The sequence below is a fragment of the Cuculus canorus genome, chromosome 4 (assembly GCF_017976375.1).
Source record: "Cuculus canorus isolate bCucCan1 chromosome 4, bCucCan1.pri, whole genome shotgun sequence".
Lineage (NCBI taxonomy): Eukaryota > Metazoa > Chordata > Aves > Cuculiformes > Cuculidae > Cuculus > Cuculus canorus.
In genome coordinates, this window is record NC_071404.1 from 13,743,891 (window position 1) to 13,765,213 (window position 21,323).

Sequence of the window (21,323 nt, forward strand, 5' to 3'; positions counted from 1 at the left end):
AATCAGCAAGCTTTGTAACAATGAGGACATTCCCCCAAGCAGAATTCACTTATAAAAAGCATTTTACTGCATCAGCCAGTGAGCAAAATAAAGTTTTCAAAAGCTCTCGGATTTTTTTTTCACTAAGTAAACGGAACTGATAGCTCCTTTAATTTATACACAGATAATATACACAGTCTCAGCCCAATATAAATCTGAAAATATCCTATAGAAAATCAATTAGGAATAGCCAAGTTCAAACTGAGCTTCCTGGAGATTTTAAATCTTAACTTTCAGGTAGAGAAACAAAACCTAGTCCTTTTCTGTTTACATTTTCTGTTTACAGCAACCGATCTGTGTTCCCACATGCATTCTGAGCCTCCTAGAAAACACTAATTCTGACACTAGTCTGACAATATTTTGAAGTATTTTTAATACCTGTCAGTAGTAAGTGTCAGTATTGAGCATTTGATTGTTAGGAGTTGAGCAAACTGGTGGGGAGCTGGGGATGCTTAATAATTCTGACTCAGTAGAGCCCAGACACCTCCTTGACCTACTGCAGGTCAGGAGAAAGCAGGACAATACTGTTGAAAGAAAACAGTCAAGGAAAACGCTTACAACTCGAACAATACAAACTCTCAGAAGTGATCAATATTTCTGTCTATTTAGGGAATCTTCAGACCTGTTTGAGAAAGGTAATTGTGATGGGGTACAGTAGCTGTATTGATCCATAACATGGGTGAAGATCTCCTGCTTTTCAGAAAAGGAAGGAGAGCCTTGCCATACAAACTGAAGCTTCTGGAAAACAAGAAAAGGTAAATAACTGCCACGCTTGATGACAAACGCAGAAATAACATCACTAACAACTTAAGACTTCAGAGTGACTATCTTGTTTCACCATCTGTAATAGCTTTTACTTAAGACCAGCCAACGGCATCCATAGCAAGGTCACAGTATATATAGGAGGATGAAGTATTACTTCTTAATATTCAAATAGATGCAGGAGGACAGGAGGCAGCACACTGCCAGCCTATGGCTAAAATACTGATGTAAGCCTAGCTTACACATCACTTGTTTCAGTGGACGCTAAACACCTTTTTGAAGCTAGGAAACACCCAGATGTAGTCTGAATTGCACTGTAGTCAGTAAGAATCAATGTTTAATCAACTGAAACAGAATTTTTACCGTTTTGGAAGCCTCTAGACTGTCAAGTGCCAGAAAAAAAATTACACGGTAAAAGATTGTCAAAAGCTCATAAAAGAGCTTTTAAGCTCTTTTTTTTTAGCTTCCTGCTCATTCTAGCAGAAAGGAAGTACAGTTCACTAGAAATGTAATGCCGTAGGTCCTGACTTCACCAAATTCAACAGGAAATCTGTTGTGTTCTTCAGAGACAGTTGTGACTCAAGATTCATAAAAACTGCCTAATGCCTATCTTATACTAGTGAAAGCCCCTTGATTTCACATAATGTAGTGTGTAAAACTGATGACAGATCGGGATCCAACATTGTGATATGAAAAGAAAAAAATTTACTGTGTATGGGACACTGTGTGAGAGGAGACAGCATATGAAACAAAACCTGAATTTGGCCAAAAAATTATTAGCTGCCACCCTAGTTGACCTAGCATTGTTACTTCTACGGACAGAAATAAATGTTTCAAGCATGACAACAACCATACCCAAGCATGCACACTTTAAAACAGTCTACATAAAACTCAGCACATCTAGGATTTTCTCAGGAGAAGCCGAAACTCATTCTAGATGCCTCCAGTTCTAACAATCCCAATTTAATGTCAACTTAACACCTTACCCAAATGCCCACATTTTGTGTCTTCTTCAGGCTAGATCATACTTTAACCAGAAGTCAAGAAGACAATACTTGACCATATAACTCAGATTCGATATATTTCACCATTACCACATGCAATTAGCATGTCACTTTTAGAGAAGAAATACCTACATTTTCTTGCACAGATCAGAGAGATGCTTATCTTAATGTCATGGTTTAGATTCCTGTAAGTAGAGGCTGGTAATAGGTTCCTCTCCTAAGGGTATTTTACCTTGTTTTTCTGCATGTCATACTTCAGATCATAGTCAATCCGAGAAATAAGGTGAGCATTAAAACTGGCCAGAGCAAAAAGAGTTGGTGTTGTGGCGGAAGCTCCAAAAGGATCAACGTGCCAGGAAAACTGAGGCCTAATCCCAAAAGTTTCATACAAAAATCCATGGCCTTCTGTAAAGCAAAATTTGTTTATTTTATAAATTTAATAGGCATACAGCATTATAGGTAAGCACTTAAAGGATAGCTCTGTGTTGCTGTCTTCCAAAGCATTTAAAGTTTTAGGAATTTAATGATTCACAGCATAAAGTTTCACACTGACAATATTTATTTTGCTATGCCAAGTATAACTTAACATCATAAAAGATGAATAACAAAAAGGAAATACAACTACAAACAGGGCTGGGAAAAAGGACTTAGATATAGATCAAGTTAAAGCTAATAGCCAGGTTGGAGTCTGTATGAAAACAACAAGCTGGGGTGTTAGTTTGCATTTGCTCAAAATGTACCACCCATTCTCAGAAAATTTCAGTCTCATATCAGTGACAAAAGGACAGGGACACCATCCAGGAAACTAAACTAATATGAACATGATACCCAATTGTAAAAAAAGAAAAAGGCAAAGGTTCATAGCAAATTTGATGCAGGACGCTGTTTAAAACCAACGTTGTTAATTTTGTATTGAAATGAGTGTCAAAAAAAAAAAGTAACCTTCAAAACAGAAAGACAAGAAAAATGAACCATTTAAATATACGTAAAACAACCAGCTAAGCAGTAGAGTTTATTTGGAACTCTGGTATATTGCAGTAGGTTTCTCATTAATTAAAAAAGAAAAAAGAAAAAACACAACTCTTTATTTCATAATTCTGGAATTGTGCTCAGAACTATCTGAATATACAACCATATCTTCCCCTTTTTGGACTAACTTCATTCCAGATTTTAACATCATGTTTGAGTAACTGAGGTTTCACGGCTTTCCCTCTCCATCTTTCCCATAGTCAACGTCTTCTCTAGTGCAAATATTCACAAACAATGTGTTTATTTTACTCCTCTGACTGAAGCACATTTTCAGCAGATTTTGCCAGGCTCTTCCAAAACACAGCTGGCTCCTGGACAGAGAGGAGAAGACACTAAATGTAGACCCCAAATGTCTGCACTGGCATTGTCTTCTCAAGATGAATTCCACACAGACTGCAAGGATACATACCTAAACTGAGCAGGCTGCTTTCAGGAAAAATAAATGGGGATTTAAAAATACATTAATATTTTTGTTCCTGCTGAACAGATTTCCAAACTTGAATTTTCTTTTTTATAAAAATTACATTTATACACAGAATGAATTATTAAGTTAGAAATAATGGGTTTTGCAGCTAATGCTAATGAAAGAAAAAGCTATATTTGCATTTAACAAGAGAACTCTTCAGTCAATATTAGCCTTTCCTTCGAAGAAGTCTAGGGTTCAGTGTACTAAGCCCATATGACAACCTTTAAACACAGGAGGCAGATGAGAAGAAAAAAAATAACATTCACCCCCTCTTGGCCAGAGTGTGATGTGGTAACTCACTGAGATGCAAAAGCATCTGCTATCCCTATGCTCCTGATAAACACTGCCAAACAAGGAACAAGGCCAGTGGTGCTGTGCAGTCAGATTCAGCATATGATAAAAGTGTTTTCTGACCCTTTACTCTCCACGTACAAAGATAACCAGAGTGCAGCCCTGAAATGGGCAGGGTTTATCTCAGCCACGACAGACAGCTGGTGCTAATTCACCCCCTCCAACTCCAAAAAAACACGCCATTCCCTTATGGCATATTATAGGCATCTGTATCACAGTGGTGGCACGATTTATCCTGTTTCTTTTTTCATTAACCAGACAAGAGACAAAACGAAATACTAAAAGACTCTTTAAACCATCAGATGGACAGGTGTAACATACAAATGGCAGGATGCAGAAGGTAGAAGATTGAAGTAGAAACAGTCTGTCTCTTGGAAATATGCACCTATTTCTAATAGAGGCTGCTGATAATGATTACAAACACGGTTTCTTCACCAAACAAGTTTTTCAACTAAGTACAGACGACCTCAGTGACATTCTATGGCCCACATTGTGCAGAAGACCTTGTGTAACTATACGACCTCCCCGTGCTCTGATTTGCTACCAGGTATTTTCTCCCAGAGCACTTCATACTCTATTTCACCATCACTATCTTCCCAGGAGCTTGAACTCTCAAACACACACACATAATAAAAGGCCTCTGCTCCAAAGGAGTTTATAACTGTCTGATTAAACTGCAAGCAAGCTTTCAGTAACCCTTCTGCTTACTGCAGAATGGTTGTGTTTGGGTTTTTTAAAGCATAGATTTTTATACCTATAATCTACTAGCAAGTAAAAAATAAGAGATGCTTTAATCAGTTCTTAAAGATTAAGAAAATAATAGCATTCTTGGGGTGGAGAAATGAAAAACAAACAAAACCACCAAGGTCATAACAATAAAAAACAAGTTAAATGCAAATATGCATACCCGTCAACTGTAAAATTTGATCATCAATTAGTGTCACAGCTTCATCATGCATCACTTGCCCTCCAATGACAAATTCCAATCGTCCTTCCTGAAGCAACTGATGGACCTATGATATTGAAATTAAGACACAGAACATAAGCACCATTTCAGTCTCACTCAAAAAGGCTGCAAAATCATTTCAGATCATAGTATATTACCTACACATGACAGTTGTTAAGAAGGAATCCAGGACAAAAGAGGGGTAAAAGTCTGTCTGTACTGAGTGCTATCAAAAGGCGAAGAAGGAGAAAAAAGCATGCGCTAATGTGGTGCACAATGTTTTGATTTACCCAGTTTACACTGAAACCAGGTAGAAAGCATGAAGGATGCACTGCCAGGTAGACCCTGACCTTCTGGTGTTCCTCAGCAGGGCTGTCACTGTGCCTTCACACCATCTAAACACCAGACTTGTCCTTATACACTGCACAGCAGCAACCTTGGATCCTGCCTCAAGGCAACCAGAGCTGGAGGATTGAAACAGAAGACACTAGTGCTTATTCCAAAGCCCTTCTTCTGCCACATCTGTCTTGGCTTAGTAGAGACACCAAGAGGCTGGAGGAGAGAGCAATACGAAGTCCCATACAAACAGCAATGGCCAGGCACCGGGGCTTTCCTTTAGTAAAGGACACCTCTGTAACAGTTAGGATACCAAGATCTGTGGGAATCAGGAGGAAGACAGTGTGTGCCATCACACCGTGCCCACAAACATCCCCCTTCTACTCTGCACGCATCTACCTTGCCTCCAGAGGATGGACAGGTTGCTCAACTTGTGAGAGACAGAATGCTTTATTAAGAAATAGTTATTTCACATGTATCAGGTTTGCCTGCCTGATAAACCCACTGCTATCCTTCATTTCTGATCTCTTTCTCCTATTTTCAAAACTATCAATGTATTACAATTTTCTAGTTGTTTTATTTTTTATTTCAGTCACTAGAAACAACAAGCATGCTGACAAGTACAGCTTTCAGTAAGTGCGCTGGATGAAGGGATGGGCAGTGTCTGGAGGAAGGAAGTAATAGTCTGTGTCCCCTTTCTAGAAGTGCTACAGAGTCTTCTGTTTTTATTATAGCTAGTTCATGACCTAGAACATCCAAGATATCTCAAACTTCCAACAAAGAAAGTTTGTATAAATATATATTTTAATTTCTATCCTCTCTCCTTTTTTTAATCTGTCATGTACGATGCCAATTGCAGGGCTATTATGTTTATTTCCCCAGGAACCTTCAGTGAATGCCTCTGTGTCTGCTCAGATACTATGCCAGATTGTCAATTTTGATTATAATCATTTCTCTCTTTCACAATGTTGTGAAAACGCCTCAGGGCTCAGCATTCATAAATTAGTTCCAGCCGACTGTGGTGACTGATTAGCATGCTGGGAGACCAGATAACTGATATCTGGTGTCAGCACAGAACTGGTCCTGACCTACATGAAAAGCATCTGTGGCTATTATTCCCCATTCAGATAGATGTCCAAAAAAAATACCTCTGATCCAAACTCTGGGTCATGGAAATGTTATTTTTAATCTAAGTTTTGAGGAACCACTGAGAGGCTGAAAACACAAGAAAAGTAATTCAATTTAAATGATAGCCAACCCTAGGGAAAAAAAGAAGACAACATCTCTACTGACAAGCCCTTTTGCTGACTAGAAATGGGCAAAAGGAAGGTGGAATCAAGGAAACAGACACAGCAGTACTACAAGCAACAGGCTGCTACAGTAGTAGACCCTCTCTGTGGTCCATGCAACAGCTACTACTATCCTTACATGAAATCACCCCTAAAATCAGATAAAAGTGGTTACATGTCTTTTTTTTCCCCTGCTTAAAGCACCCAGACATAAAGCCAAGCTAAAGTGACAGAAATCATGGATGCAAGTAAATATTGTGGAAATAACACGCACTGAGAACTAAGAGGTCTGTGTTTGGCTGAACACTGCTGCAACACATTTAGCTTCCACAACTCTCTTGTCTGAATTGTAAGTCCAAGTTCACCACCCAGGCTGTACCTTCTACTAGTTTTTAATGCTACTGCTCTAATCAAAGCAGATATTACAAAAGAAACTAGAAATAAAACCTGCATTCCCAGTAAAATACTAAATTAAAAAAAAATAGCAAAATTAAAACCAGAGAGCTTATACTACAGAAAATCATTAATGCTAGAGTTCAAGTGGAAAAAGCAGGACAGTAACCAGTGACCCAGTTTCAAGGCCAAATATTTGGAACTTGCCAATGTTAAAAACATGTCACTTATCAGCAAGCATCAGAGCTCTTAAATGTTACTGGAGATTAAATGTCTGACTCAGGTTTAAGAGGAATTTGGGTTTAATAATTTTAATTTTCAGAGAAGTAAATGTAAAGTAACTAGAGAACTGAAGAAAATGCATAAAAGCAGCAATTATCAGTAATTAGGCTACCAAAATAAAAGCTGAATCATATGGCCTAGTTTTGCACTACTGAGGTCAAATGTGATACAGATTTACTTTTCGGGAGTCCACATAACAGCAAGAATAGATATTAGAAACACAGGCCTTTAGTTTATATTTGGGTCAGATCAGCATAACATACTTGAAATAAGAGCAATTTGGCTTTGAAAGCTAGAATACTCCTCTGTCCCCACAGGAAGTATTTTCTATGCTTTTTTCTTTAATGTCCCCACCCTAGACTTACAGTACAGTTTTCTAATTGAAAACAGACACGAAAATTCTCCTGCAACAGGCATGTAAGAGCGAAATGTCCTCAGAAAAACAGTGAACCGCCTACACGCAGCAGAACCTCTCACACAAAGATCCCCTGCACACAGGCTGTAAGGTGTTATTTAAAGACCACACATTACAGAAAGTTCAGAATTAGCAAAGGACCAGGACAAAAACCCAGAAAAGTTACTTTCTTACAAGACGCTTTAGACAAAATGAAATGTAAAGTATGGTAAACAATATGCTGCTGTTTGCCTGGACCCTGGAAACAAAAGAGACTATGGAGTTCTGAGTGAGTGCCTATGGGAAACTGCACCTGTACACTCTCTGACTTCAGGGTCTAAAACTTAAACATCTTGCACTGCAATAGAACACATGAACAGCTGGTAGGCTACTTGCCCAGTCTTTGATTTCAGCATGTTTGTTTCCTGCCAGAGGAAAGAAGAAATGACAAATGAAATTTCACAATATCTTTACTAAGAAAAAAACAATCCTCGAACTAAAGCTTTTCTGTCTGAAAGGGATTCCAGCTCATAAATAAACAAACCCAAGAAACAGTCCTTGTCTGTTTCTACAGTCATCTCTTTGCTGCATTTTCCTTGTTTATAAATGGTAGGGTTTTGAGCAGTACTTAACTGTGAAAGAAAAAGAGTTTATTCTTGTGAGCAGTGCTAGGCAGCAGTCTATAAGCCTCAGATGTCTAACAGAATTGGTGCAACTTCTCTCAGAATCACCCACATCTCGCCCTAGCATACCCTCAGATAAGAAAGCGACCGATGAAACAAGAATTGTGAAATGCAAAGTCTTCAGTGCAAAGGTTACTACCTTCTACTGCTTTGAGCTATAGTTGGGGTTCCAACCTCTTGCAACTGCCTTTAGAGCTAATGTCCTTTCATAAGAAGGGCCAGAATCAGAGGCAGCTTACAGAAGACGCAGCTAAAATGCAAATGGTAAAGTACTTTGCCCCTCCCAGCCCCCTGAAAAGAGCATGGATTCTTTGTTAGCAGGAAGTTTGGCTATGGCACAACTTACGTGCTGCTTGTTCATATCTGTGGCTACTGCGTCCCACCAGAGTCGAAAGAATTCCTGCTCCACAGCAATAAATTTGCGCTGCTTTCCTTTCATTAGCTCTTCTACAACAGATGTGTAGACATTTGCTGCATAAGCATGCATACTTTCCTAAAAAGAAAAAAATAATACAGACAATAAACTCTGGTTTGCCCATATTAAATTGGCTACTTTTAACACTCGATCAGATCGAGAAAAGAAAGATCAAAATCCTCACATTTGCTGCATACATCCTTTGTATGCTCAGAAAGACCAAGTTCTCCTTGATTACATGCAGTTTGTAGGCCCTTGTGCTCCAAAATACATCCTCTGACTAAGCACCTTACTAGACCATAGTGTAGCTTCCTCCAGAATAAGCAGACACCAATACAAGCTTTCCTTTTGGTGTACTGGGAATAGCTTACCCTGTCACTAATCACTTACCATAAATCAACGATGCCATGGATGATGAGACATTGCACTGAAACATTGCATAGTTAGAAAAGTCACATGCACACTTCATTATTCCATATCTGCTCTTCTCCTGATAGCCTGAATTATCAGAATCGTTTCTTCAGAGTGAGTATGACCCTGTGCTGTGGGTGTGCACTACAAGTAGGACAGGGCGATACATATACTGTAAATTATACTACTGTGCCCCAGAAGCTTCAATCAGGAAATCAACTCCATTTTGCTTGATGTTTTCAAATAGAGTAAAACCAAAATAGCAAAGGACTCCTCAAACGAGTTTGACTGTTGACAATCGAAACATCCAGAGAACTTGTGCATCCATCCTGTCTATGTTGTTCCTAAAGTCACTTATATTCCAGAATGAGGCCTATGGATTTTAGTAAAATGCAAACACAACAGCTGTACCCGTCAAATAACCTACCACACTGTTATATGGTATCAAATGAACAGTATCATGTTAATTTTAAAGTTGCACACATCAAGATATTTTACGTACATTATCTTTGCCAGAACAACTTCATCTGACCAGATCCAGACTTCTACCCTTTACTTATTTTCAAAGTCACATAGAATGTCTAAAGGCAAGAGTCAACATCCTAGAATTTCCTGCAATGTGTTTTCTTTTAACAGTTATCTGCCTGTTATAGCAGAGACATTTTAACACTAACCGTAACACTTTTCTACTTCTACTCGTGGTACTTGCTTAAGAACGCACACCACAGTACGTATCCATGCACCCAAAAATTAGGTGCAAACCTCAGAGCTCATGGGCGCAGCTCCTAAGCTAACCAAATCGAAGGTTTTCCTTTAAAAACAAATCCAGCAGGAGCCTCCTGCAGAACACAGGCACAAGCAACCCCAAAGCTCATGGGCACAGCTCCTAAGCTAACCACGCCTCCTCCAAAGGACCGTGAGGATCTCGGAATCTCAGGTGATGGAGCACAGTGCAGAGGAGCCAGGGCAGGAGATGCTGATGGGGTTCTCCGCAGGTGCTGGGATAGGGGCAGACAGAGCCCTGCTTCGGCTCCAGATCGTTTCACAAGCCTGGAAGCACACAGTGAGCTCCAGATCTTCCCCTCGGGTGCTTCCCCGATCGCTCCCCCGCTCTCCCCCCACGCCAACCCCGCTCCGCAGGGTCCCCACCTGCACCGTGTAAACCCAGCCGACGTCCATGTGGCTGTGGGCGACCACGAACGCCCGCAGCTCCCCGCTGGAGCCCGGGAGGAGGCTGGAGAGCAGGGAGAGCAGGAAGAACAGACGGTGCATGTCTCCATCAGAAGGGTCCCCTCCGGCTCTTCCGCGTCCCGGCACCGCCTCCAGCGCCGCAGACCGAGAGGCGGTGCCGGGGCGGGGGCAGCCCGAGCTGCTGTGGGAGGAGAAAAAGGAGGAAAACGACAAGTTCCAGCAGTGTTCCGTCACATGAGAGGTTTTGAGGGTCTTGGTCCTAGCCCCGGGCTGCTTTGCAGGTCAAGATCCCTACAATGAACTGGTGAAAGAGCCAGTTGCAGTCACATAGAATCATAGAATCACCCGGTTGGAAAAGACCTCTTGGATCATCGAGTCCAACCATTACTTTTTGCCACTAAACCATGTCCCTGAGCACCTCATCTACCCGTATTTTAAAAACGTCCAGGGATAGGGACTCCACCACCTCCCTGGGCAGCCTCTGCCAGTGCCCCATGACCCTTTCTTTGAAAAATTTATTCCTGATATCCAGCCTGAAGCTCCCCTGGTGGAGCTTGAGGCCGTTCCCTCTTGTCTATCACCTGTCACTTGGGAGAAGAGGCCAGCTCCCTCCTCTCCACAACCTCCTTTCAGGTAGCTGTAGAGAGCAATAAGGTCTCCCCTCAGCCTCCTCTTCTCCAGGCTAAACAACCCCAGCTCTCTCAGCCGCTCTTCGTAACACTTGTTCTCCATCCCCTTCACATACCCTGGAACGTCCTAGTGGCTCTTGTGGGCAACTGTGAAAAACATTTACTGGTAAAACACTGAAAAGGACAAAGTCTTTGAATCAAAACCAATAATATTTTTACTTTACAATTCAGCACTGAATAGGATGCTGTTTTGAAAAAGGCATACCAACTTACAAAGGCAGTGGGTATATATACTAGTTCTGGACAAACAATCTAAGTCTTCAAAGAATGTTTATTTTTCTAGGTTATCCAACAATGTCTGGAGACTTCCTTCAGGTTATCTCCTGACCTAAACCAGCTACATCTTACAAGACAACTAAGCATATCAATAAATTCTTGCAACTTTAAGAGAGTGTTTATTCTTTCAGGTTATTTATCCATGTCTGGAGATTGTCTGCATGTTGTCTCTGATACAAGACACATTTATATGACAAGATAATTAAATATACAGACAGCTGCAGCAAAACTTATCAATTAATTCTCACAGTAACTGTGGGGCTCGTTATCATTAGGATTGGGTTGGAAGGGACCTTAAAGACCATCTAGTCCAACCCCCCCTACTGTGGGCAGGGACCCCTCTCACTGGACCAGGTTGGTCAAAGCCTTATCCAGCCTCGCCTTGAACACCTCCAGGGAGGGCTCATCCATAACTTCTCTAGGCAACCTGTTTCAGTGCTTCATCACCCTCATGGTAAAAAAATTTCTTCCTAATATCTAATGTAAATCTACCTTCTTTCATCTTAAAACCAGCAGTCCTCATCCAATCTGTGCACTCTCTGATAAAGTACTTCCTTTAAGTACTAGAAGGCTTCTATGAGGTCTCCCCAGAGCCTTCTTCTCACTAGGCTAAACAAGCCCAGTTCTCTTGGAACTAGATTGCTCAGAGAGAGGTTGAGTTCTGCATCTCTGACAACTATAAATCCTTATGGTTTTTTTTCCCTTTTTTTTTTTTTTTTGAGGAGATTCTTTTGAATTGAATGTGAGTTCTTTATTTCAGGGTATAATAGTTCATTACAGGTTATCAGCTGCATCTTTAAAGTTTTGAAGTTGCAGCAAGATTAAATTTCATTTTATGCCATTGACCTTATGATCCCATTTAAATTGGTTTTATCACTTACCTCATTGCTGCTAGCAAGAGGTAGATCCTGTGCTGAGAACCAAAAAAGGTAGACTCTTCTGTCTGCATGATGTTCTAGTAAAAAAGAAAAAAATTCAACCCATAATTAAAAAACGTTACAGGGTAATATAGCCCAAATCATCTCCTGAGAAGATTTGTGTGCAGTTGCACCTATTATATCGTTGTGATATTAAAAAACAAAATAGGTTAAACCATTTTTAAAACTTTGACTCTTTACAATACCCCATAGTATAATTTGACTCCCTTGCTTAAGTTGTAGTTTGTGTAAATTGCATGCTTTTAGCAATGTTACAATCCTGAAATGACAACACAATATCATATCGAACTCTTCGCTCATTTCGAACAGTGTAAAAGCAAAGGACATCAGACGAAGGTGGCATCTGCTCCCACCTTCATGTTTGTCTGTTGATTTAGCATTACTAGTTTTCCAAGCTAGCTAAACCAGACATCTCTCTGAAGAAAACAATCACAGAGGACTTAAAGAGTGTCCATCTACAGACTCACGCTGAGAAAACTGAAAGATGAAGTCATACTGTGCTACCTGGCACTTGGGTGCAAATTAACCAGTTGTGATATTCAAGATACCCATAGAAACACATCACACCCTCAAAATGTGATTTACATTAACCCCCTCATTTTATAAAGACAAAAAATATGCATGCTGCATTACATACCAAAGTGGGTGATTTTTTTATCATAAAAAGTTTATACTTGAAGTCCAGAATGAAAAATGCTGTGTAAGTCAGTTGAACAGCATGAAATTGCTACATTTTATAAAAATTAAATCTAATATCAATGGATCCTCCGAGAACAGGTCTCTTGTTTGCTCATTAATGTGGTTAGACTAGAGTTTTCTCCAAAAAGAAGAGGCTAACACTGGAATGCCACGGTCATAGAATCATATAATGATTTGAGTTGGAAGAGACCTTAAAGATCATCTAGTTCCAACCCCCCTGCCATGAGCAGGGACATCCCACTAGATCAGGCTGCCCAAGACCCCATCCAACCTGGCCTTGAACACTTCCAGGGATGGGGCAGCCACAACTTCCCTGGGAAACCTGTGCCAGTGCCTCACCACCCTCATTGTGAAGAATTTCCTCCTTACGTCTAGTCCATATCTCCTCTCTCCAATTTATTGCCATTCCCCCTAGTCCTATCACTACAAGCCTTTGTAAACAGTCCCTCCCTGCTTTCTTGTAGGCCCCCTTAAGGTACTAGAAGGTTGCTATAAGGTCTTGTCAGAGTCTTCTCCAGGCTGAACAACCCGAACTCTCTCAGCCTGACCTCCTATGGGAGCTGCTTCAGCCCTCGGACCATCTTTGTAGCCCTCCTCTAGACCTGTTCCAACAGCTCCATATCCTTCTTGTGTAGAGGACTCCAGAACTGGAAACAGTACTCCAGATGAGGTCTCGCAAGAGAGGAATAGAGGGGCAGAATCACTTCCCTTGACCTGCTGGCCATGCTTCTTTTGATGCAGCCCACGATACAGTTGGCCTTCTGGGCTGTGAGTGCACATTGCTGGCTCATGTCAAGCTTCTCATCACTCGGCACCCCAAGTCCTTCTCTGTAGGACAGCACTCAATCACATCATCCCCCATCCTGTATGGAAACTGCAGATTGCTTCGCCCCAGGTGTAGGATCTTGCACTTGGCCTTGTTGAACCTCATGAGGTTTGCACAGGCCCACTTCTCTGACTTGTCCAGGTCCCTCTGGATGACATCCTGTCCTTCTGGTGTGGCAACTGTACCACTCAGCTTGGTGTCATCTGCAAACTTGCTGAGGGTGCCCTCAACCTCGCTGTCTATATCATTGATGAAGATATTCAACAGCACTGGTCCCAGTATGGACCTCTGAGGGACACCACTTGTCCCTGATCTCCATCTGGATATCCAGCCATTGTACTCTCTGAATACAACCGACCACCGATTTCTTATCCACCGAGCAGTCCACCTATCAAGCCCATATTGCTCCAATTTAGAGAAAAGGATGTTGTGGACAACCGTGTCAAAGGCTTTACAGAAGTCCAGATAGATCACATCCTTTGGTTTTCCTGTGCCCACAGATGTGGTTACCCCATCATAGAAAGCCACTAGGCAGGTCAATTTTATTTATGGTAATACCTAGTCACGAAGAGCAATCAAGGTCTATAGGTGCTTTGCAGGGGGCTGTTAGTATCCCTGTAAACAGCTGGATGGAGATTTACTTGAATACAGCTTTATGATACTCTTTTTTCCCTCAAATCATCAGCTTAAACCTTTTCAGTTCCAAGAAAGCTGGTGCACATCCAGCAAACATATGGCTTGGGGATATATATACACACACTGCCTAAATGAAGGGGTGTTCTTTTACCTCAGAAGGCATTTTGGTCTGTGTAATTTAGGTGAAGTTCCCAGGAAAGCTTAAGTGTTGGCGTTTTGCTTTGTTTCTAAAAGTAGCTGAGAATGCTTGCAGAATGTTACTCCCATTTTAAACCTATTTTCTTCAGAAATTGTAATTTTCTTCCTTATTCTTTCACAAAGGCCGCAGTGTGACACTGTCTTGGATGCAGTGGAGAATAAAAAACCATTTGAACAGAATACATCTATTAGGAAAAACTGAATGAAATTGCTCACAGTTTACACAAGTAAAGGCATCGGGATAGTCTTCACTTGCTGCAAAAATGGGATGAATGTAAGTATATCAAGTAGAATTTATGATGAAAATAATACTTTCCCACCATTTACATCGTTTCACAAACAGCAAGAAGCTAGATGGAGAAGCCAGTGTAATCGTGCCATGGCAGCTGCCTACATTCATATTTTATCTTCTTGTTGATTCCTAATCTCTTAGTATAGGTTGATTATAGCCTTCCTGTATTATTTCTTAAGCTTTTCTCATTTGCCCATACAAAGTATTTGCTCTCTGTGACACGAGCTGTGCTGTATGTGGGCCTTTGACACTGTCATCTCTGAAAGACAGAAGACGTAGGCAGGATGCTGCCAGCTATAAGCTAAGCAGTCACAATTGAGTTAAATTAAATACCATGAAAGCCACCTGGTGAACAGAACAATTAACGTACCTTTGCATTTCCCTCCTGTCGTGTTCTTAGGGTGGATGTCTGTAAGAATAAAGGCATTTATTAGCATAAGTTAGCTCTAGCTGACTGCTTCAGTGTTTTAAAGTTTACCATTCCAACAAACATTTCCCAGCAGAGGCAAAGGTCACACCACAGAGCAGTTAAGCTTACTCGATACTGGGTTTGCTCTCTTATTTACTTCTTGTGGATGCTGCGAGGACAGTTTGTAGATCCACAGGGGTCCACCGACCAGATGAAAACCATGCTCCAGCCTTGCAGTGTACATAAACTGTCAAATTACATGGAATTTGCAGACTTTGCAGAGCTGGGACACGCACTCGTGCACACCAGGCTGGCAGACCCACAGGCGCAGGTGGCACTGTGAAGGGACATGGCACAGCCAGGGGCTCATGACTGGGAGCTCATGACTTCAGTGGAACCAACAGAGGAACTAGAGAAGAGCAATGAAGCTGGTGAAGGGGCTGGAGAGCAAGTCATATGAGAAGTGGCTGGGAGAAATAGACATAAGGAAGACGTAAGAAAGAATTTCTTCACTATGAGAGTGGAACAGATTGCTCAGGGAAGTTGTGGATGCCCCATCCCTGGAAGTGTTCAAGGCCAGGTTGGATGGGGCCTTGGGCAGCCTGGTTTAGTGAGACATGTCCCTGCCCATGGCGGGGGCTTGGAACTAGATGATCTTTAAGGTCCCTTCCAACCCAAACTATTCTATGATTCTATGATTCTGTGATTCTATGATTCTGTGAAATGGGGTTGTTTAGCCTGGAGGAGGCTGAGGAGAGACCTTATCACTATCTACGACTGCCTGAAAGGAAGTTGTAGAAGGGTGGTGCTGTCCTCTTCTCCCGAGTGACAGGTGATAGGACAAGAGGGAATGGCCTCTAATTAACAGGGGAGGTTCAGATTGGACATTAGGAAAGATTTCTTCACCTAAAGGGTTCTCGGGCACTAGAGCTTTGCAGGGAGGTGGTTGCTCATCATCCCTGGAGGTGTTGAAAAGACAGGTAGATGCGGTTGTCAGGGATATAGTTTAGCAGTGGACAGGTACAGGCTAGAGGAAAAGTGGCAGACTAGGCTAAGAGTGGCCAGAAAGCTGCCTGGAGGAGGAGGACCTGGGGGTGTTGGTTGACAGCCGACTGAACATGAGCCAGCAATGTGCCCAGGTGGCCAAGAAGGCCAATGGCATCTTGGCTTGTATCAGAAATGGCGTGACCAGCAGGTCCAGGGAGGTTATTCTGCCCCTGTACTCGGCATCTCGAATCCTGTGTTCAGTTCTGGGCCCCTCACCACAAGAAGGATGTTGAGGCTCTGGAGTGTGTCCAGAGAAGAGCAATGAAGCTGGTGAGGGGGCTGGAGAACAAGTCTTACGAGGAGCAGCTGAGAGAGCTGGGCTTGTTTAGCCTGGAGAAGAGGAGGCTGAGGGGAGAACTTATTGCTCTCTACAACTACCTGAAAGGAGGTTGTGGAGAGGAGGGAGCTGGGCTCTTCTCCCAAGTGACAGGAGACAGGACAGGGGGGAATGGCCTCAAGCTCCGCTAGATGAGCTTCAGACTGGATATCAGGAATAAATTTTTCATATAAAGGGTCATGGGGCAGTGGCAGAGGCTGCCCAGGGAGGCGGTGGAGTCCCCATCCCTGGAGGTTTTTAAAATACGGGTAGACGAGGTGCTCAGGGATATGGTTTAGTGGCAGATAGGAATGGTTGGACTCGATAATCCAAGAGGTCTTTCCAACCGGGTGATTCTACGATTCTGTGATTCGGGCTCGATGACCTCCAAGGTATTTTCCATGCCGGCGATCCCGCACACAGCGCTCAGCAGCCCCGCACCGCGTCCTGCCGAGGCTGCGCCGCCCCCAGGCGCTCCGGGCGGAGCCTCCGCTCCTTCCCGTCCTGCCTCCCCCGGCTCCGAGCGCCCCCAGGCAGCGCCGCCCGCTCCGCTGGGAGGAGGAGAAGGCGGCGCCCCGAACCGCTGGGAGCAAAGCGAATAACAATTCAGAGCGCTGAGCGCCTTGCGGAGGGAGACGCACATGTCCCATAAGCAGGGTATGGGGAAACGCTCCCCCTTTACCTCCCTGGTCCCCTCTCACCCCTTCGTTCTCTCCTCTGCCCCTTCCATCCCGGCTCCTCCGGCTGTGCCTCTCCCTTTCGCTGCCCTCTTTCCCGTCTCCCTCTTCATCCCTCTCTCCTCCTGCCCTCTTTACCTTCTCCCTTCCTTATCCCTCTCCACCCACTGTCTTTTCCCTTCTCCCTTCCTCTTCCCTCTCTCCTTCGCTGCCCTCTTTCGTTTCTCCCCTCTCCTCCCTCTCCACCCCGTTTTTTCTCCCTTTCTCATCCCTCTCCATCCACTGTCTTCTTTCCCTCCTCCCTTCCTCATCCCTCTCTCCTCCTGCCCTCTTTCCCTTCTCCCTTCCTCATCCCTCTCTCCTCCTGCCCTCTTTCCCTTCTCCCTTCCTCATCCCTCTCTCCTCCTGCCCTCTTTCCCTTCTCCCTTCCTCATACCTCTCTCCTGCTGCCCTCTTTCCCTTTTCCCTTCCTCATGCCTCTCCCCACCAGCCCTGGGTGCACCTGCTGACTGTTCCTTTCCTCCCTGCCTAGGCAGCAGCCGCCCAGGCGAGAGCGCGGTTGACTGGTGCCTCTACCAGCTCAATGGAGCAGCCGAGTTTGAGGTCTCTGAAGGTGAGTAGAGAGGTGCTGAGGCAAGACTCATCCCCTCGGCCACGGCTGCGGCTGGCGGTGTGTGGGGTGACGTGGCTCAGTGGTGGGAGAGCACCTGTCAGGGAACATGGGACCTGTGGGGTGTCAAAGATGGTGCAGGGGCTGGCTGCCCATGGTTTGTGTGAACGTCTAGGCTGGCTTTGGTTTGGTTTGTTGGGACAAGGCAGGTTTTGCAGCTGGTAGCCTAGGTGCCATCAGCCCCCTTGGCCTTGGCATCAGTGGCCGCTGGTGTGAGGATGGCTGAGTAGCACCTGTTGGAAAGTTTTCTGACCAGTTTTTTTCTCTCCCCTTAACTTTGAAGAGAGAGGTAACTTGGGAAGTTTTGAATATTCTGTGATTGGAAAAGGAATAACGTTTGAGTGCCAAGGCAAGAAAGTCTTGTCTGTCTCTGAACCATGTATGATTTTGAACATGGAGAGTATTTTAACTTAGGTGTCGACTGTATTTCCAGTATGCCAGAGGTGTAGCGTGCGGTGTCCATGAGCATGTTTCAGTGTCTATTTTCAGTGAGTTAAGTGGAGCTAGGACCTCGATGTTTTGGTCTGTTGGTGTTCCATGTTTCTGAGGGGGTTGCATTTACTGTTGAAAGGGCTTAAATTGCTTCATAAGTTCCACTGGACTGGAAAACTTTACAGTACTGAGGAATCTGACACACTGTAATAGAATGGTTTTAGGTTAGATAGAGAAAGGTATTCAGCACTAGAATACGTGGGGGAGGTACACAATGAAATCTCACTCATTTGAGGTATTCCAGGTTTGTTTCACAAATGTGGGTGGAAGTGATAAAGCGATAAAGCTACAGATCTTGCCTTGGGGCAGGTAGATAGACAACCTCTTTGTGAGTTTCTCTTAGCTTTATTATCTGTGATTCTGTGGGATGTGAAGTTTTGTATTTTGTCTTGTGTTTTGCTGTTTGGAGAAGTGATTTAAACCCCAGTGTACTAGTAATAAACTATGGCTTCATTAAGGCTTTGGAGTAAGTTTATTTTTCCTCCCTCCAGTTATTCCATGGTGGCTTATATTTCAAAGGTGTGTTTAATAGTGTGTGTAATTAAACACACTTGCATTCTAAAGCATTTCTCAAAATATCTTGTGATTTTTTGTGCCTAGATTTTTTTTTCTGTGTGTGTGAAGCTGAATACCAAACCAGATGTGATGATGATTGGTGGGGGCGGAAATTACATCTGTGTGAGGGAGTGTAATGAGTGAGTGACAGCATTTCTTCACCATCATAGAATGTTGAAAACAAGCTTTAGGTTGGCATTTGCTTTGATTTAAAGATTTGAATGAGTAAAATATGCTTCTTAACCCTAGTTGTCTGGGTAAATACCAGTGTTTCGGCACTGCTTTGAGACAATAATATCTTCTCCACAACAGGTGTTTTAGTCCTTCGATTTTTAGGGTAATGTTTTTGTCATGTGACATAATTTTTAAAATTAGTTTGCTAACCTGAGTTCAGTTCTCTTTAACACTGGCAATTTGTGGATGCCCAGTTTTAGTCCATGAATTAAATGGAAATCTTATGTATTTTCTCTTCTTTATTCAGCACAGGAATATTTGAAATTCAGAGTACAGGAAACAGGCTGAAGCAGTGTAATTTGGTCACACCAGCTACAGGGTCAAAGTCATCTGCAAGTAGAAAACCCTGTTTATGTTAATAGGATTATATATGAATATGAGATGCATTTTCTAGAGTACATGTTGTCTACTAAATGCCACTGATACATAGGAACACATACAGCAATGTAATCAGCACACTTTGCAGAAGTGAAAAACAGCATTTAAAAGAAGGGACTGCTGTGGCAGGTGGCTTGACCTCTTTTGCATGCCAGTGGCTTGGATAAAGTCCAGACCTTTTTCTTTGCTGAAGTTTGCCTCTAAAATAACTTAAATTAGAGAGTCAAAACAGAATCCTTAGCTTATAATTGGTTGTTCCTATGACTTACAATGCAGATTTTTTTTTTCCTATCTTTATCCCAGTTCTTTTTACATTTCAGGAAGGCTGCAGCTGTTGTGATTGCAGCTGCATTAGTTAGGACCACCTAACCAATGGGCAGAAGGACTAATTATTCTATATTAAATATGATTGTGCGCTTATCTATCTAGATATATATTTGTGTAGATAAACGTTTACATAGTAATGTTCTAAGTTCAATGAGTCGTCTGGGCAATTCTTGCTGCTTTTGCTATTGAGTGCATGAAATGGCCTTGTGGTGCTCTGTCAATTAGACTTCAGAATTGTGTTCTGCAACATTTCTGTCTTAGACTGGGAAAGAAAATGATTATTTTTCCAAAAATAGATGTTAGGTGAAAAATGTTCATTTACATAACAGAAAAGCAAAATTGCATATTTCAAATGCAAAGAAAAATAGAGCATAGTAAGTAAAACATCACAATCAAAGCCAAGATAATCATGTTTGATTTAGTCTTGCTGCCTCTAAACAAAACTCTGTTTCAAATATTGCTACTTCTATAATTAACGGCTAAGTGCAAAATATATTTTATTCATGCTAAAGATCTCAAAGCACTTTGCTCATATTAAGTGCAGCCTCACAAAAGCTGTATGAAGAACAGATAGAGTATCCATTTACAGGCTAGCAAGTGAAATAGAGGAGTTAAGGATGTGATTTTTTTAGAAGCTTAATGTTAGCTGTTAAGCAGTTAGTATTTGGGGCTTTTGAAAAGTCATATCTTGTACTGTTTGCCCAGACTATCTAGTGGACTGTTAACAGGACTAATTATTCCAGACCTCTTGCTTTAAGTTCCGAACCACATTAAGTTCTTGCAGAATTTGTGTAAGTTAAGACGTGTTTGAAATATTGTATGCTGTGAATTCTAAGATGGCATTACACTCTTATAGATAATATGGTTATGATTATATGGTTAATGAAAAGATTAAGTAAAAAAATCACATTTTTAGTTTTTACTCTTAAAGTTAGCACATCAGAGACCTGAAACTGGTTTACAGTGTAAATTTTCTTTTAATCCATTTTGTGACTTTATGCTCTTATGTGGCTGAAGGCCTGTTAACAGTAGTGCCGTGTGAATTGTGATGTAAACTTTCCTGTTACTTATCTCATGCTGCTCTAATGTCCTCTTTTATTTCTGAGGAATTTAAGGAGTTACTTATTAACATGGATAATGTAATATTCTATTGTAAAGGTACATTTGAATAATGTACCATTTGAAGGAACTAGAAGACTTGCAAACCGATGAATACGAGCGTAATCCACTTGGGAAGTTTATCTCCAATAGCTCTTTATTTACTGTAGTTTTCAATCAGGTACAGTAAGTCTAGCTTTGGTTCAATACTGTCTTTTCCATTATCACATGAATCCCATGGAAAGCAACGTGACCGCAACAGTCTTACAACTGAAGTAATGTCCTTGTGAGTCATGCCTTCAATTAGTAAGGTCTAATTAAATAGAAAGTCTCCATCTGTAGATGCTTTTGCATCTCAGTCCTTTCTGGCTGAATGGAACAATTGATTATTTCTTGGTCTCTTGTAAAAAGTCATGGTAGCAACTCTTTTCTTAAAACCTTACAGTTTGCCAGTGTTTCTTTAGAAGTATGATCACTATGAATAGATGTATTTCCAAGAGGCCTTAATTGGATGGGTATGCTTTACAGTTGTGGGCTCCCAGTTGACCAGTTTGGAGATTTAGTGAGCTGTGCCT

The 21,323-nt window shown here is 42.1% G+C and overlaps 2 protein-coding genes across 4 annotated transcripts in view; one reads left to right on the top strand and one right to left on the bottom strand.

Annotated features, from left to right (window-relative positions):
- The window catches only part of MAN2B2 (mannosidase alpha class 2B member 2), a 35,569-nt gene extending 20,580 nt beyond the window's left edge, over positions 1-14,989 (bottom strand). The window contains exons 1-7 of one of the 2 annotated variants that reach the window (XM_054065899.1): positions 14,916-14,989; positions 11,838-11,911; positions 9,950-10,172; positions 8,321-8,467; positions 4,559-4,664; positions 2,038-2,207; positions 662-777 (exon numbers count right to left, since the gene is read on the bottom strand). In XM_054065899.1, the coding sequence (XP_053921874.1) occupies positions 662-777; positions 2,038-2,207; positions 4,559-4,664; positions 8,321-8,467; positions 9,950-10,172; positions 11,838-11,911; positions 14,916-14,972 (893 nt within the window). In that variant the 5' untranslated portion in view covers positions 14,973-14,989. Of the gene's footprint in view, positions 1-661; positions 778-2,037; positions 2,211-4,558; positions 4,665-8,320; positions 8,468-9,949; positions 10,173-11,837; positions 11,912-14,915 lie in introns of both variants that reach the window. The other variant, XM_009564670.2, reaches the window with a different exon arrangement.
- A 1,850-nt stretch (positions 14,990-16,839) lies between these two features.
- Positions 16,840-21,323, top strand: part of PPP2R2C (protein phosphatase 2 regulatory subunit Bgamma) — a 199,484-nt gene continuing 195,000 nt past the window's right edge. Inside the window, exons 1-2 of one of the 2 annotated variants that reach the window (XM_054065194.1) lie at positions 16,840-16,974; positions 17,527-17,607. In XM_054065194.1, coding sequence (XP_053921169.1) covers positions 16,959-16,974; positions 17,527-17,607 — 97 coding nt within the window. In that variant the 5' untranslated portion in view covers positions 16,840-16,958. Of the gene's footprint in view, positions 16,975-17,526; positions 17,608-21,323 lie in introns of those variants that run through there. The other variant, XM_054065200.1, reaches the window with a different exon arrangement.